Genomic DNA, 18,698 nt, shown 5'->3' with positions numbered 1-18,698 from the left:
CCAGATCCCTTTCCGCAGTATTCCTTCCTAGGCAGTCATTTCCCATTTTGTATGTGTGCAACTGATTGTTCCTTCCTAAGTGGAGTACTTTGCATTCGAATTTAATCCTATTTACTATTGAAATAGGATGAAATTACTATTGAATTTCATCCTATTTACTTCAAACCGTATCTCTAGTTTGTCCAGATCATTTTGAATTTTAATCCTATCCTCCAAAACACTTGCAACTCCTCCCAGGTTGGTATCATCCGCAAACTTCATAAGTGTATTCGCTATACAATTATCAAATCATTGATGAAGTTATTGAACAGAACTGGACCCAGAACTGATCCCTGCGGGACCCTCCTTGTTATGCCCTTCCAGCATGACTGTGAACCATTGATAACTACTCTCTTAGAATGGTTTTCCAACCAGTTTTGCACCCACCTTATAGTAGCTCCATCTAGGTTGCATTTCCCTAGTTTGTTTATGAGAAGGTCATGTGAGACAGTATTACTGCTTTTCACCACAAGATCAATGGGACATCGATATTCGTCCATCCGATCACCAAATGTTTCCTTACGGGAATGTTCTACAGGCTCCACTATCTCTACACAGAGACTATCTAAATGGATCTCCAAGTGCATCCACCTCTGTTATCAACAAAGGAACTTGCAACCCCCATTGGAGATCAGAACCCACTCTACCAGATCCCTTTCAACGTCAGTAGCCTTTCTAAACTATGTACCAATCATGGACATATGTAGAGTAGTCACTTGGGCTTCTTCACATACGTTTACAAAACATATGAAATTGACCAGAGTTCAAGATTGGATGCAGTGCTAGGTCTTACAGTGTTATCATTTACACAGGGAACTCTGAAGCCTCTTGCATCCAATGTGGGGCACTGCTCGACAGTCATCTGAAGTGAAGCACCCACAGGGACACTCCTCGAAGAAGAAGAAGAGAAGGTTACTCACCCTGTGCAGTAACTGAGGTTCTTTGAGATGGGTGTCCCTGTGGGTGCTCCACTACCCAGCCTTCTCCCCTCTATTTCAGAGTTCAATTTCCAGACTCTATGGCAGAGAAAGAACTGAGGGGGGTCGGGTCATGCGTGCTAGATAGGTGCCAAAAACAGCGCAAGATGGGGACAGTGCATGTGCAACCTGGATGGACACTGGTGCTAAAATTCTCTGATCAAAGGTGCAGGAATGCATCAGCACCTGAAGTGGAGCACCCAAAGGGACACCCATCTCAAGAACCACAGTTACTCCTCAGGGTGAGTAACCTTCTCTTTCTGAGAGTAAGTTGTTACCTTGAAAACTCCTCCTGTTCCCTTTCACTAGTCTGTGTTCTCTCTGGCCATGACTAAGCTTGTCTCCGTCTAGGACTGCCTGTCTCTATGGTAACCGTGTTCAGTAACCGTGTTCAAGAAGGCAGAGAGCATAGGAACACGAGACAGAGTCTTCCAAGGGGACTATTCATTCCCTGTAAGGCTGCAGAGCTAGGTGAGGGGAATTGGGGACAGATCCTATCCTAGCACCCCTATGGTAAAGAAAACTGGGTGGGGGTAGGACAACTTGGAAGGTTGGGGGAACTGGTAGGTGAAATTGAGTGTAAAGGTAAGTCTGGGAGGTGTACTCAAGTGTTTGGATTTTAGGCCCATTTACTCTTAAACCACTCCTGGTTTTTTCCTGTTGTAAATATATTCTAATGTCTTAGAAAATATCTGTTTTCTCTAGCTTTTCTGTGAATAGCATATCCTAATTCATATATAGTAGCAAATTACAGTTTTTTTATGTTTTGTTCACAGAAATGGTAGAATCAGAGAGTCACCTTGAAACAAAACAAATATCTCAGGAACAGTCTGATTCCAGTGAGGTTCAAAAACCTGAACCTAAACTTGAATCAGGTTAGAATTGTCCAATAAATAATCTTTTCCCTTTTCTTGCATAAGAAAATATATGCCCCCCTTTTTCTCCTCTCTTTAATATGTCCCTCTGTAAATATATACCATTTTATGAGGTGTTTTGTTTTGTCTATCAAAATGATATATGTTCTATGTGTGTAAGCAACTGCAGGGCTGGAACCATGGGAGTTCTGGGCTGCTGATGCCACCACATCACCACTGCAGGCTTAGGATGGACTCCTACAGGGTGTACCACTTAGCAGGACCTGAGTGGCGGCCCCTCACAGCCCACTGATTGACCAGTACCAGTACTTAAAACAGGAAGCCATGAAGGAGAGCTGTCTGAGCAACAGCACATACTGCCTGCCTGCCTTTGCTCCAGACCCTGCTTGCAATAGACCCGTGACTCTGGCTTCTGACTCTGGTTTGTCCTCAACTTCAGTATTCGATTGCTGTCTGTAACCTGGTGCCCAACCCCAATTCCTTAGTAACCTGACCCTGCCTGCCTCCTGACGCCTGACTCTTGGTCTGCCCTCAGGTCTGCCTCAGACTTTGACCTCCTGGTACCTGACTGGGCTTGTTTCCCAACTCCTACTCCGACCACTAGGTATGACCACCCACGTCCCAGTCATGACAGTTTGCTCAGACCATCTTGCCTCTCTTCCTCCCCCAAATCCATCCAACCCCTTTGCAGATAATGGAAGAGGTGGACTGCGCTCCAACCAGCGGCTCCCCGAGGCCCTGCAACCCGCAGGACTAACTCACCCATCTGCAAGCAGAGAACCTTGCACTAGTTTCTTTTTTGGGCCTAGTTTGGGGTTATTCTGTTTCTTGGTGCCGAGGGATGCCTTGGTCATTGTACTTCAAACCCTGTGTCTCTTGCACTAGGACTAGGCCAATGGCCATGAGCGACCCACACTCAAGGTGCTTGTAGTGTTTACGAGAAGGTCATATTCAAGGAGTGCCTGGGCATCAGTTAGGAGTGCACCTCCTATGTTGCCCAAGACCTGGCACCAATTGCTCTCTGCAGTGCCTAAGAAGAGGCATAAGACCTCTAAGCAGACCACCGAGAGAGGAAGCTTGCTAGCACTGAATCCTCTAGGCATAGGGGTAAGACTGGACTGCAGTCAAAACCCTAGCATTCCTCTTCTCTGGCACCGCAGAAGCCAGCAATGTTTGCTCTGGCACTGAGGCAAGTACCATCAAGTCTGGGGCCTGAGGGAGTACCTTCCATATCTGCAGTATCATACCATCCCGAGACCATCTTGGTACCGACCATGCCGTAGGCGTTTTCAGCAGTGAGAGATCAGCTGTGCCTTTTGGTACAGGTGTCTCTGGCAGTGCAGGAGACCATGCTCTCGGTACCAACAGACAGAGGGGTGCCATCAGCATCAGGGTAGCACTCAGTACCACAACCTCCATTACCTCAGACTTCATGCCCGAGGGTACCATCCAAAGGGAAGCCTGAAATGTTGGCTGCTCTATGTCCTTCTCCAACTTGGCATCTGCATCTGGCACTGTCAGGAGCAGCTCCCCCTTGGTCAGCAGTGGGAGATTCATCCTCTTCTGAATTGTAGATTGGCTCCTATGTTTCCCAGCCTCAGAGCTGGTCTCGCTACTCTCCAAGGCACTAGTAGCCTGCTAGGGACCCTCCAGCAGGAGTACCATCAAGTATGTGGCGAGAGGGTTACTGGGGCCCACTGGTGTCCTGGTCTTTTTGAACCCATGGGGTTTCCCCTACATTTCTGGGTTGTACATGAGGTGTTCCTGTTTTGTGTTTCTGGAGAGGCATGGGTAGTCTACTCGCCAGGCACTGCCTGTTCTTGAGCCTGGTACCAGGCCCAGTACAGAGCATCAAGAGGCAGTTCAGGAGGACAGCTAATGGAGGAGGAGGAGCCTCAGCCTGTGCTGACCTCTTCCTACTCCTATCAGGCAGTCTCTGAAGGGGCTATTTCACCACTCCCACTCCCCCGATGATACTATATTCTGGCCCTGTCCAGAAAATATTTCTGCCCACAGCAGACCTACCATTACTCTGCCCCTGCTCCTCATCAGGACTTGCAGAGAAAGAAGAGTAAGGGTTATAGACACAGACCACCTCCTCCTTTTGCATCTGCATCAATGCCAGTTCCATCTAGACATCCACAGGGTGCTAAACAGGCATTTTGATAGGGCACTAGAGGACACTATGCCAGTTTCCAGGATGCCAGTTTCCATCTTCCCCATATTCACAAGCCACCTTTCCCATTTCTTCAGTGCTTGGTCAGGAATTCCCTTGCACCGTTGGGCATTAAGCACTGTGGACGTGAGATATACCCTCCAATTTGTGTCTATGCCTCCATCCCCATCCCTCTTTAGGGGCCATCTTCATGAGGAGCTTTTCCTCCAGGAGGTTCAGTCTCTCTCCTTTGGGTAGGAGCCATAGAGGAGGTTCTGCAGTGTCTCAGAGGGAAGGGGTTCTATTCCCACTATTTCCTGATCCCAAAAGCATAGGGAAGTCTCAGACCAATTTTAGACATGCACTACTCAACAGATATCTAAAAGAGATAAAGTTTCGCCTGGTCACCCTGGCTTCCATTACTCCCTCACTCTATCCTGGAGATTGGTATTCTGCCCTCCATTTAAAAGACACCTACTTTCATGTGACTAATTTATCAAGGTCACAGAAAGTATTTCAGATTCATGGTGAAGCACTCTCATTGCCAGTTCACCGTGCTGCCTTTTGGCCTGTCAGCACTCCTTGGGTTTTCACAAAACATATGTCAGTGATAGCTGCTATCCTGAGAAGACTGGGAATACAAATATACCCTTACCTGGATGACTGGTTGGTCATCCAGGTAAGTCCAGAGCTTAGGTAGTCTCCAGAATACATCTCATCCAATCAACTTTCAAAGATCTAGGTCTACTGATCAAAAGGAGTTTGAAGAACAGCTAGCCAAAAACTCAAAGTAATAACAAAATGTTTTTTAAGTACATCAGAAGCAGGAAGCCTGCTAAACAACCAGTGGGGCCCCTGGACAATCGAGATACAAAAGGAGCACTTAAAGATGATAAAGTCATTGTGGAGAAACTAAATGAATTCTTTGCTTCAGTCTTCACGGCTGAGGATGTTAGGGAGATTCCCAAACCTGAGCCATCCTTTATAGGTGACAAATCTGAGGAATTGTCACAGATTGAAGTGTCACTAGAGGATGTTTTGGAATTAACTGATAAACTTAACAGTAACAAGTCACCAGGACCAGATGGCATTCACCCAAGAGTTCTGAAAGAACTCAACTGTGAAATTGCGGAACTATTAACTATGGTTTGTAACCTGTCCTTTAAATCGGCTTCTGTACCCAACGACTGGAAGATAGCTAATGTAACACCAATATTTAAAAAGGGCTCTAGAGGTGATCCCGGCAATTACAGACCGGTAAGTCTAATGTCACTACCGGGCAAATTAGTTGAAACAATAGTAAAGAATAAAATTGTCAGACACATAGAAGAACATAAATTGTTGGGCAAAAGTCAACATGGTTTCTGTAAAGGGAAATCATGTCTTACTAATCTATTAGAGTTCTTTGAAGGGTTCAACAAACATGTGGACAAGGGGGATCCAGTGGATATAGTGTACTTAGATTTCCAGAAAGCTTTGACAAGGTCCCTCACCAAAGGCTCTCACGTAAATTAAGTTGTCATGGGATAAAGAGGGAAGATCCTTTCATGGATTGAGAACTGGTTAAAAGACAGGGAACAAAGGGTAGGAATAAATGGTAAATTTTCAGAATGGAGAGGGGTAACTAGTGGGGTTCCCCAAGGGTCAGTCCTAGGACCAATCCTATTCAACTTATTCATAAATGATCTGGAGAAAGGGGTAAACAGTGAGGTGGCAAAGTTTGCAGATGATACTAAACTGCTCAAGATAGTTAAGACCAAAGCAGACTGTGAAGAACTTCAAAAAGATCTCACAAAACTAAGTGATTGGGCAACAAAATGGCAAATGAAATGTAATGTGGATAAATGTAAAATAATGCACATTGGAAAAAACAACCCCAACTATATATACAATATGATGGGGGCTAATTTAGCTACAACTAATCAGGAAAGAGATCTTGGAGTCATCGTGGATAGTTCTCTGAAGACGTCCACGCAGTATGCAGCGGCAGTCAAAAAAGCAAACAGGATGTTAGGAATCATTCAAAAAGGGATAGAGAATAAGACAGAGAATATCTTACTGCCCTTATATATGAATACTGCATACAGATGTGGTCTCCTCATCTCAAAAAAAGATATACTGGCATTAGAAAAAGTTCAGAAAAGGGCAACTAAAATGATTATGGGTTTGGAATGGGTCCCACATGAGGAGAGATTAAAGAGGCTAGGACTTTTCAGCTTGGAAAAGAGGAGACTAAGGGGAGATATGATAGAGGTATATAAAATCATGAGTGGTGTGGAGAAAGTGAATAAGGAAAAGTTATTTACTTGTTCCCATAATATAAGAACCAGGGGCCACCAAATGAAATTAATGGGCAGCAGGTTTAAAACAAATAAATGGAAGTTCTTCACACAGCACACAGTCAACCTGTGGAACTCCTTGCCTGAGGAGGTTGTGAAGGCTAGGACTATAACAGGGTTTAAAAGAGAACTAGATAAATTCATGGAGGTTAAGTCCATTAATGGCTATTAGCTAGGATGGGTAAGGAATGGTGTCCCTAGCCTCTGTTTGTCAGAGGGTGGAGATGGATGGCAGGAGAGAGATCACTTGATTATTACCTGTTAGGTTCACTCCCTCTGGGGCACCTGGCATTGGCCACTGTCAGTAGACAGGATACTGGGCTGGATGGACCTTTGGTCTGACCCAGTATGGCTGTTCTTATGTTAACTCAGACAAATCTACCCTTTGTCCAGTTCAGAGGATAGGATTTATAGAAGTAGAATTGGACTCTACTCAAGCCAGAGCTTTCCTTCCAAACTCGAGGTTCCAGACAATTTGATCTCTTGTTGCAGATCTCAAGGCTCACCCAAACACAACAGCTTGAAATTGTAGGAGGCTTTTGGGGCATATGGCCTCATGCACATAGGTATTCCAGACTGCTTATTAGCTGAGCTGTCAACATCTGAACTTTGTCTTCAATGTGCCATCTTGAGTATTGATTTCTCTAGATTGGTGGACAGACTCACTTAATGTTTGTATGGGCATTCCTTTTGTCTGCCCTCAATCTTTCCTGACCTTGGTGATGAACTCATCTGCCTTGGGATGGGGGGAAGGGTGTTCATCTGAGTCCCCTCCAAACTTAGGGTCAGGGCCGGCTCCAGGCACCAGCTTACCAAGCAGGTGCTTGGGGCGGCCACTTCGGAGAGGGGCGGCACGTTCAGCTGTTTGGCGGCAATTCGGCGGACTGTCCCTCACTCCTGCTCGGAGCGAAGGACCTCCCGCCGAATTGTCGCCACAGATCGCGATCGCGGCTTTTTTTGTTTGTTTGTTTGGCTGCTTGGGGCGGCCAAAACCCTGGAGCCGGTCCTGCTTAGGGTTTGTGGTCCTCAAGGGATCTCTCTCTACATATAAACATCAGAGAACTAAGGGTCGTCTTCCTAGCCTGTGAGGCCTTCCTATCTCCTGTCAGGGGAAAAGCCTATTTGTTCTCACAGACAACACTGTGACAGTGTTTTACCTGAAGCTTTACAAGAAGCTTCTCTGCACAGGCATGGACTTGCTGACACTAGTTTACAGTCTCCAGTACAGAGTGCACAGGTGCGTGCACATACTGTGGTGGGACAGTTCCTCTACAGGTAAGTAATCCCTCCTTTATCTTACTGTACAAATAAGTAACCTCTCCTTTCAGCCTCAGATATGGAGGAAGGATAAAATTTTCAAAAACACATACATGATTTAGGAGCCTATTGACTTTCAATAAGACTTAGGCCCTACGTGACTGGTATGTCTGAAAAAATTACCTGTAGTACTTGTGGCGTTCTTCATCAACCCTTAAGTGAAGGAGTGACATCCAGTTCTGAACCGAACACTTCTAGACTTTTGAGGGAAGGAGAATGACTTCTACTATATAATCTGTTGTTGTAGCTGTGTCGGTCCCATGGATACACAAGGTGGGTGAGGTAATATCTGACCTGAAGAAGAGCTCGGTGTAAGTTCAAAAGCTTGTCTCTCTCTCTCTCTCCAACAGAAATTGGGTCAAATAAAAGATGTTACCTCACCCACCGTGTTTCTACTATATCAGACTTTTTTGAGGGAAAGGGAAAATGAAGTAGAAAATAAAATGCTGTTATCTCAGAAAATTCTCTTCCTCCCCACATCCATTAAGCATTTAAAATGAAATGAAGAGCAATTGCTTTGGGTATTATGAAGTAAAAATATTTGAATACTAAGGGTTATATTCTGGCTGCCTGTTTGTGGATGTGCTAGAGGACTGAGCTAGAGCATCGACTTTAATTGGGCCATGATTTCACTCAGGGAGTCTCCTACCCCCTGTACACCCACAGAAGGCCAGAATATGAATCTTTCGGTGCTATGCTGTTGGACTGTCAATATGCCCAGTGATAAGGGTGTGTGGCCAGCCAGCTTGGGGTACAGTGAGGGTCCTGTTCCCCTAAATCCCTGCTAGTGCCCAGGGGGGTGGAGTTGTTTTTTGCACTTCAACAAACTACCTTCATCTGCATAGGAATTAGCATTTGAAAACAAGTTGTTTTTCACATTTGATTTGTAATTCTCCAGTTTTACAAGCTTTCACTTTGAGATTTCTAAGTTGTTATTAATAATATAAGTAAGGGTGAAAACGATGTGTTTGTTCTTTTAAGTTGCCAGTGGCCCTCTAATGCTTGTTTCTGTATTTTTGAATGTATATATAGTAATACATAATTTATGTAATTACTGTGGCAAATTCTTATTTTTGTTGTTTATTATTATTATTATTTATTTATTTATTTATTTATGACCAAATCACTTCTGAGGACATAACAGATCACCTCTAAATGAATTTGTAGGAATAAAGGCCTACATTAGATTTGGGTGAACTATGTTTTTAAAGTGAGTTGGGATATTAGCATGAACAATAGACCCTAAGCATGAAACCAGAAAGAATGAAATCATGAGAAAGAAGACTTGAGATGGAGTTGTTTTTTGCACCTCTCTATAGCAAATGCAGGGAATACTATGTAGAATTTCTAAATACATACTGTGACGTTGCACGCCATATTCTTTATGGAAATATGCTTATGTTGCGGATATGACATAACTGAGATGTACTTTATGGAAGATGGGTCTTGCATAAAGTTGTGTTAAATTTGTGGTGACCCTTCAAAATACTAGCGTTATTTAAGGTTTGGGCTAAAGTAATAGAAATAAAACATGGTTAGCTGGGTACCAGGTGCAGTAAACTACTGCTATATAAGAAACTCCTTCATCTGTCCTTAGGTATGTTCTGAGAATTGGTAATGACATTACTTGTTTGTTAAAGGGTATAAAAAAGTAAACTCTTAAAGGTTTCATTGCTAATACTGGCCTGACCAAGTTGGAGCCGACCAATAGTAGTCTAGGCACCCCTGGTTTAGCCTGTTTGTACATATCTTGATCAAATGCTTATAAATGTTCTGTTACTGTTTGGATATAGTAAATTGGTTATTATTTAGGCTTTTTAGTCATGTTTAGAGCAATTGTATAAATACCATTCAGCCTTTGGATTTAATAAGGAATTTATAGTTAAATTAGTGTTGTGGTGATACCCTGCATAAATAATAATAATTTCAACAGGATTCCAATACATCTATGGTAATGAATAATTGGTAAGATCAGTTCCTTTCTCTTAGAGGAAGCATGATTTAGTGGTTGAAGCACATGATTGGGACTTGACTATCAGAAGAGATGGATTTTGTATTCCAGCTGTGCCACAGATTTAGTTTGTGATCTTGGGTGTGTCACTTAGGTTCCAATTCTCTGGACAAATAGAATGTGATTTCAAAGGTGTTGAGCACCCAGAGTTCCCTCTTATTTTAACTGGAGTGTTTGTGTGCTCACAATCTCTGAAAATCAGGCCTTAGGTATCCAGAATTAAGCACCCAAAAACTGAGACATCCAAATCAAAGGCTACTTTCAAAAATGTGGACCTTAATTTCTGTGTGCCATAGTTGCATAGGTAATAATAGTTCTCAAAAGATTCCAGTCCTAATCTTTTTGAGAATTACTGGGTTAGGTACTTTAGGATTTTTTCCTCAGCACTTTGCTTCAGCAGTGCTGAGTGTTTGCAGTGCTTCAGAACCTGTCATTTGGTTCTTTGATGTTGTGCTTCAGCTCCTTGGTGTCTATATTAAAGTGCTTCTTTATTTTTGTTTGCAAATTCACTGTTCTTCTTCGAGTGATTGCTCCTGTGTATTCCACAGTAGGTGTGCGTGCTCGCCACGTGCACCGGTGCCAGAAGTTTTTCCCTTAGCAGCATCCGTAGTGGGGGAGTTGGATCTCACGCTCCCTCTTTGTTCGGGGCTTGAAGGAGCGGCAAATTTTACACTTCTCACTAATGTGGGCCTCGCCCAGATAGCGAAGACACTGAGTTTGTGGATCGCTTCTGGGCATAGGATTGCGACAAGAGTCGCATGACTTGAAGCCTGGGCCACGGGGCATGCCCCGAGTCCAGCAGTAACAGAGAAAAGTTCAACAAGTAACTTCAGGGAAAGCTGGATACTACTAAGGCTACAATTGCTGCAACAAAGCTGGAGCACAAGTTCTGACTACCTTCACTGGCGGCAAGAAGGAACTGAGGGTGGGGGGAAGCACGCAGCCCCCTTTATAGCGCGATATGTCGGCGCCACTCCAGGGGTTGCAGCGGTGCTCCCCCAATACGGATGCTGCTAAGGGAAAAACCTCCGGCACCGGTGCACGTGGCGAGCACGCACACCTACTGTGGAATAGACAGGAGCAACACATCTCGAAGAACGCCTGTTACGGAACAGGTAACTGTCCTTTTTCTCGGCAGCTCTGGACTTCTGATCTTTGAAGATCTTGGTTTTGAAATATCTTTATGTTGTCTTTCAAGGTGCCATCCATCTCTTCAACCCCTCTACTCACAGGAGTGTTAGGAAGCTTAATTCATTAATGTCTGTAAATCATTTTAAGACCCTCACCTGGAAGGTGCAGGAGAAATAGAAGTTAGTAGTAGTAGTTGAATTAATTGTATTTGTGCTTATAGAATCAGGAGACAAACCTCCACTTGAAACAGAAGTAATACCTCAGGTACAACCTGACCGCACCAAAGGGGTTGTGGAAGAGGGAGAAACAGTAACAGGAAACTTGGAAATGGCAGAGATGCTTAATGACTTCTTTGTTTCGGTCTTCACCGAGAAGTCTGAAGGAATGCCTAACATAGTGAATGCTAATGGGAAGGGGGTAGGTTTAGCAGATAAAATAAAAAAAGAACAAGTTAAAAATCACTTAGAAAAGTTAGATGCCTGCAAGTCACCAGGACCTGATGAAATGCATCCTAGAATACTCAAGGAGCTAATAGAGGAGGTATCTGAGCCTCTAGCGATTATCTTTGGAAAATCATGGGAGACGGGAGAGATTCCAGAAGACTGGAAAAGGGCAAATATAGTGCCCATCTATAAAAAGGGAAATAAAAACAACCCAGGAAACTACAGACCAGTTAGTTTAACTTCTGTGCCAGGGAAGATAATGGAGCAAGTAATTAAGGAAATCATCTGCAAACACTTGGAAGGTGGTAAGGTGATAGGGAACAGCCAGCATGGATTTGTAAAGAACAAATCATGTCAAACCAATCTGATAGCTTTCTTTGATAGGATAACGAGTCTTGTGGATAAGGGAGAAGCTGTGGATGTGGTATACCTAGACTTTAGTAAGGCATTTGATACGGTCTCGCATGATATTCTTATCGACAAACTAGGCAAATACAATTTAGATGGGGCTACTATAAGGTGGGTGCATAACTGGCTGGATAACCGTACTCAGAGAGTTGTTATTAATGGTTCCCAATCCTGCTGGAAAGGCATAACGAGTGGGGTTCCGCAGGGGTCTGTTTTGAGACCGGCTCTGTTCAATATCTTCATTAACGACTTAGATATTGGCATAGAAAGTACGCTTATTAAGTTTGCGGATGATACCAAACTGGGAGGGATTGCAACTGCTTTGGAGGACAGGGTCATAATTCAAAATGATCTGGACAAATTGGAGAAATGGTCTGAGTTAAACAGGATGAAGTTTAACAAAGACAAATGCAAAGTGCTCCACTTAGGAAGAAAAAATCAGTTTCACACATACAGAATGGGAAGAGACTGTCTAGGAAGGAGTACGGCAGAAAGGGATCTAGGGGTTATAGTGGACCACAAGCTAAATATGAGTCAACAGTGTGATGCTGTTGCAAAAAAAGCAAACATGATTCTGGGATGTATTAACAGGTGTGTTGTGAGCAAGACACGAGAAGTCATTCTTCCGCTCTACTCTGCTCTGGTTAGGCCTCAGCTGGAGTATTGTGTCCAGTTCTGGGCACCGCATTTCAAGAAAGATGTGGAGAAATTGGAAAGGGTCCAGAGAAGAGCAACAAGAATGATTAAAGGTCTTGAGAACATGACCTATGAAGGAAGGCTGAAAGAATTGGGTTTGTTTAGTTTGGAAAAGAGAAGACTGAGAGGGGACATGATAGCAGATTTCAGGTATCTAAAAGGGTGTCATAAGGAGGAGGGAGAAAACTTGTTCACCTTAGCCTCTGAGGATAGAACAAGAAGCAATGGGCTTAAACTGCAGCAAGGGAGGTCTAGGTTGGACATTAGGAAAAAGTTCCTAACTGTCAGGGTGTTTAAACACTGGAATAAATTGCCTAGGGAGGTTGTGGAATCTCCATCTCTGGAGATATTAAAGAGTAGGTTAGATAAATGTCTATCAGGGATGGTCTAGACAGTATTTGGTCCTGCCATGCGGGCAGGGGACTGGACTCGATGACCTCTCGAGGTCCCTTCCAGTCCTAGAATCTATGAATCTATGAACCTAAACCTGAACCAGGTTAGACATGAAATCTTTCCTGTTTTCTCTTTCAAGCAAATATAATCCAGCTTTCTTTCCTTTGTATAATATGTTCCTTCCAACACTGGTATATTCTATTTGATGCATGACAATTTCCTTAAGCTGCCAAAAATTGTTTGTAGATGAATGCATCAGTCTTTTTAATTACATGTACATTTTTTTTTGTTTTGCAGAAATGTAATGAAAAATGTCATGGTTTCAAATATGTATGCTATGTAATTAAAGAACTACATGCAAATTTAATTAATTGGATCTCTTTCTGTCTCCTTGTCTATTTTGAGAAGTATCAATATACAGCAACCCAATGTAATGAACTTGGCACTGCAAAATGTGCTTCTAAAACAACAATAAAAGAAATTTGTGCTTAGAAGAGTAAATCATGTAAAGAGGCAGAATATGTCAAAACTGCCACATAGATTTAAGGGAAGTTAAAATTATTTTTATAAAGTATGATAGGATAACTTTTTAAATGCAAAATCTTTAAAGATGCATTTTCTTCTCAAAATCATTTTGATTTGCTCAGAAATCATGTTACCTGAGTTTCCAGAGGATGGTTTCCCAGATGTACCAGAAATAGAGCCATTTAAAGAGAAGATTAAGCTATTCATGCACGACTGGCAAATACTAGAGCCAGGGATCAATGATTCATCTTTAATTCAGACTGCTGTTTTAGAGATTGCTGGGCAAACTCCAGAAACACTGCTTAATCAAATTGTCCTGGTGATGGAAAGTAAGTAATGCTGTTCATAAGTTTCACATTTGACCTGCATAGAGAGGAAGTTATAGTGTGAAAATGAGAGGGGTTTGTTGTTGTTTTACTTAGTCCTAAATCTGTGTTGTGGAGTGGAAGGAAGGGCTTATTGTGTTCAATGGAGGAACTGGGAATTAGAAGGGGGATAGCAAGCAGGTTAAGCACCAAGACACATGGGAAGAGGTGAACAATTTATATAAAAGAAATCATGAAAATGTGTACATATCAGCTTCTTAAACATTTTCCTTTTACATCCCTTGCCCACCATTTTTGCTTTGGCTATTTATGCCAGAATACTGCAACAGGACACACACAGCTGTCCTGTGTGTGCACACATGTCCTGTGTGACACACCTCATATAAGGGTCCACTTGTGTGTAAATTCTATTAAAGTCAATAGGGCTCTGAATGAATGTAAGGGTCCATCCATCTGCAGTAAACATTTAGTAACAGGACCATTTCTTCCCTGTGTGCGCTGAGGTGTCTAGCGCATTTTTGAGTGCTAGATAAATAATAATAATAAACCTCTGATATAAATCTGGTTCAAGTGTTTGATTAACCCACATCAATTACAAATTCATTTATTCTGACAGATAAAATTTGACTGATCCTTGTTCTGTGGGATTTTCCCAAAATTAAACATAAAAATAGTTATTACAAACAGTAATGCAGTTCTCTTCAGTTTTACTTCTAATCCCTGTGTAATAGCAAGTTCCTGTTAAAAATACTATTGCATCTTTATTTACAATACAAACAAGAGGACGTTCATTTTGTCAAGAAAACAATATGTACTCTGAGTACGAGATGTGTTATGTACACTTCAAGGACAAAAAAAAAATGGAAAAACATACGTGGCATGATTTATTTGTGGCCTTGCATGTTTTGTATACTTTCAGCGGGCACAGAAATAAAAACATAAGTATGTCTTGAACACTTTTTTTCACAATAATTGAAATGAAAAAATGGTAACTTTTTCAGAACCTTTTAAATATTATGGTTGGGAAATATCTGCAGAAGATCTAGATGAAGAAGCAGACGATTTGCAGGCAGAAGGGGAGGCTGATGAAGAATTAGAAGAGGAAGAGCAAGAAGAAAATGATGAAGTGAGCAATATTGGCTTCGTTAGTTTATCCTTTTACTTTGACTCATTATGGGTTTGCGTTTAACCTCAGACAAAGCAGATTTATTAAGCTGTGTGCCTAAATATTTTTGATCCAAATTCATCATCCCCATAGAATGTGTACACTCATAAATTGCCTAAGCAATTTCATTGTACTCCTGTATTCTGACTGGCAATGGTGTTATTCCAACAGAGAGCAAAAATATTCTGTGCTTGTAAGGAGAGTGTGCATAGCCAGTATTGCCAAATGATGGGGTGGGTGCATACCAGCATGCAGATCCACCATCAGGCCTAATTTCTGAATGACTTTCTGTAGCTGCTTTTGTGGTGGACCTGTATATTTTGCATAAGCTAGAAGTTGTGGGAAATTCTGCCTTCTGTCTGATCAGCTCTTGAAGACATGAAATGCTATGTGAGTGCTAAGTATAAGTATGATTCCTTTTCCCTGTATTATTCCAATGCTATATAGCAACCAGTCATATTCTGCTAATTATATAGGGGAGTGCCTGCCTTACTGTTTATTTATGTTTTCAGAACCACCAACTATTTTATAAGATATTTTGGCAGTATTGTTAAGGGCCACATTTAAAGTAGTTTATTTCTGTTGCCCCTTTTGGCCTAAGAGGTTAGCCAGTTTTCAGAGCCTTGCCATTTTTGTGTTTGTTAGGAGGAGAAATTGATGGTGTAAGTCAGGTATTTCTTTGGTGCAATCCTGTTTATTTACAGAGAATGTATAGGAAGTCCTGTTTCCCTGAACACAGTAGAAACAACAACTGGCAAGTTTCCTTGCTTACAATTTTCAGGCCTGCCTTCCTGAGTAGTCCGCCGCCCCACAGAGCATTGTCTCTCGGCTCCCTCTTAAGGCTATATTCACAACTGCTTCTCCCACTGTCTGTAGTTCTTCTTCTCTGACACACATTTAGCTTGCAAAAACAATACCTTAGTCTCTACATTTGCAATTAGTCCCAGGGAAACCCCTTGGAGCACACAGTTTCTCTGCTCAGGCTTTGCCATATGGCCCAGTGTCTTGTGCAGTAGCCTCCTAGTTTCCAGCTGTCACCACATAAAGGGGCATTTAATTGCTCCTTCTTTCCATTTAGCCTGAAAAAAGGGTGCATAGCTTACCCATCAGATTTAGTTAGACTGTCTATAGGTCAAAGATCTGCTTCATTAATACCTTCCAGCATAACATTACCTTGCCCTCACAAATTTGTACATGTATATATTACATGTGCATTCACATAGTTACTTATAATTCCACATATATTCAAGTAGATAAGCAATTACCTGAATTGAGTATACAAATTGGTGCATATGCAAAATTTGCACACACAAATTAGGAGATTGTTTGGGAGCTAGTTTGTAAATTTAGCAGTAAGTATTTAGAGTACCCTGTATTCAAACATTTGTAATTAGGAATGAGTGTAAGATGTAAAGTTTGGATTGGATCTGGATTTCAAATGCCCTAGAGTTCAAGGGAGTGTTTAGATCTCGGGCTTTGCTTCATCATCATCTCTGAAAGTAATGTACTATAATGCACTTGAAATGGGAAGTATGTGTTCAAAATATTTTATATATAATGTTTTTCTACTTGATCCAAAGACTTCTTGACAGTTTTCTCTAAAACCATTGTGTATTTCCAGGATGAAGATAAAATTAATGAAAAGAAGAGACACATGGGAGACACCAAACACTTTTGTCCAGTGAGTCTGAAGGAGAACTTTGTCCTTTTCCCAGGGATTGCTGAACATGGAGCTATATATCGAGAAAAATTTTACTATTTTTCAAGTCCTGAGTCCAGAGAAAAGTTTTTGGAGAACCCTGAGGAGTATGTTGCTCACAAGGAACCATTACAAGTGAGAAAAAGTTAGAACTATTTAAAATAGATTGCTAATAAGGGGTTGATATTACACATCATTTTCCATCCTCCATTACAATTATTTTTGTTGTTCTTATTTTTGTGTTGCTACAAGTATGCTAGGCACTTCACAGAAACAAGGAAGATGTGCCCCTTCCCCAATGAGTTTACAATCTAAATGTAGGGCCAACACAATAAGTAAAGGTTATGAACAAAGGGGGAAGGGAAGGGCAGGACAAAGATTTACAATAATATCACATGCTTACTCAGTAAGACATATACACATTTCGATGGCTCTGTTAAAATAGTTTTTTGTTCATTAATTATTGTTATTAACTCACTTCTCATAAGTGAAATAGGGGTCAGAGGAGGATGGGACAGGGTGGGAGGTTGAAATAAGAAGAATAAAAAGGGTGAAATAGAGGGGCAGAAGGGAAAGGAGTTAATGTACAGGTTTTTATCTACTGTATATGTAATTCACTGTAGTTTTAAACATTGAAATGCAAAATGTGTGTGTGCTTATGCTTCTTTTGAGGGTACTTTTTTATATTAGAGGCCCTGAAATTTAGAATTAATTCAACAAGGTCTATACAACCGTAACTTAAGTGCACCCTAGTTTAGAAATTGTTATAAAAGTATTCTGAATTCTTTCTGACAGGCTCCTCCCTTAAGACTGTGCCTGCTGGGCACACATGGAGCAGGTAAAACTATCTGTGGCCGATGGCTAGCTGACAAATTAGGAATTTTCCATATTCAGTTCGAAGAACGTCTACAGGAAATGATCATGCCCAAAACTGAAAAGAGAGTTGGACTTGAATTTGACGAGGAACCTGAGGAAGATCAGATTGACATGGAAGCTCTCTTTCAGGAATTGGGAGACACCTCTCAGACTAATACAGAAACTGAAAGTGAAAGTGCACATGAAAATGAAAGTAACAAAAATAAAGAGGTAATAATAGTAGGCAGTAGTATCCTCTTTTTAGAGGCCAAATACTCAGTATTGCCAACCCCAAGAACTACCATCCATTTCCTATTACCGTATTGACTCCCTCCCCTCCTAATTTATTTCCTTTGATAAAAGAAGGCAGGGTGGTAAATAGTTTGAGAACCATTGATCTGTTTAATGCACCATGATTCACACTTGCTCAGAGAACTTATTACTTTTTAGGACTATAGTAAAGAACATAATGTTAACTTCTGCTTTCTGAATTTAGCTGAACAGGGTGCAGAGGAATGCATCAGGAGAAGCGGTCTTAGACAAAAATGTTCATTTTTTAAAACTAATCAATTTTAGCTAATGGGCAGCTAACTAGTAACCAGAATCCTTCAGATGCACAGTGTAATGTAACTTCCCTTCATTACATATTTCAAAATAAAGTTAAATGTTGAAAGCATTCATAATATTCCAAAAATGATCCTATAATGAGTGTTTCTATGCAAAAACTTATATCAATCATTCATATAAACAATAATGTCACAGTAAAAACAATAGGGGGTTGGTTTAGCTTTTTGAAAAAAGCAACACTTCCCTGATCTTCCCCCCTCCTCCTCCTCCCCCCCCCCTCTAACTTCTCTGCCTGAGACTGGGCAGCACTCTCCCACTCTACCTCCCCCTGCTTTTGACTCCCCCTACATTCCCTTATATCCCCTAAATCTGCCTCCTGCTCCCCGCAGTGCCCTCTTTTCCCCTCCACTTTTGCTAGGAAGGCCATTCATCCAGTTTTGAACTGGACAGTCCTCTTTTTGGGTGATTTGTCCCCTGTCTGGCACTAAGACAACTGAAGTGTTTTGTCTAGTATTGGACAGCTGATGCCATTTTTAAGGGCACAACACTTTGCCCCCTCCATCATGACCTCACATGCATAGTGTACACAAATTCACGCAGATAGAGCAGGATGGTATGCTCTTAAAAATGGTGCTCCTTATGTGGTGTGAGATTGCATGCACCGTGTGTATAAGGCAGGGGTGGGCAAACTACGGCTAGTATCCCTTTGGAACTGGTGCATCACCAACAACATAGAGATATCAGCATCCTATCTGCCAGGATGTCAAAATACAACAG

General features: G+C 41.8%; 1 protein-coding gene across 1 annotated transcript in view; it reads left to right on the top strand.

The window, feature by feature from the left end:
- The window catches only part of AK9 (adenylate kinase 9), a 180,696-nt gene that overhangs the window by 100,936 nt on the left and 61,062 nt on the right, over positions 1 to 18,698 (top strand). The window contains exons 22-27 of the mRNA XM_065401415.1: positions 1,793 to 1,891; positions 11,065 to 11,204; positions 13,395 to 13,638; positions 14,637 to 14,761; positions 16,422 to 16,634; positions 17,295 to 17,585. Coding sequence (XP_065257487.1) covers positions 1,793 to 1,891; positions 11,065 to 11,204; positions 13,395 to 13,638; positions 14,637 to 14,761; positions 16,422 to 16,634; positions 17,295 to 17,585 — 1,112 coding nt within the window. The remainder of the gene's footprint in view (positions 1 to 1,792; positions 1,892 to 11,064; positions 11,205 to 13,394; positions 13,639 to 14,636; positions 14,762 to 16,421; positions 16,635 to 17,294; positions 17,586 to 18,698) is intronic.

The sequence above is a fragment of the Emys orbicularis genome, chromosome 3 (assembly GCF_028017835.1).
Source record: "Emys orbicularis isolate rEmyOrb1 chromosome 3, rEmyOrb1.hap1, whole genome shotgun sequence".
NCBI lineage: Eukaryota > Metazoa > Chordata > Testudines > Emydidae > Emys > Emys orbicularis.
The sequence above is the reverse complement of the archived record's forward strand: the minus strand, read 5'-3'. Positions and strand labels throughout refer to the sequence as shown.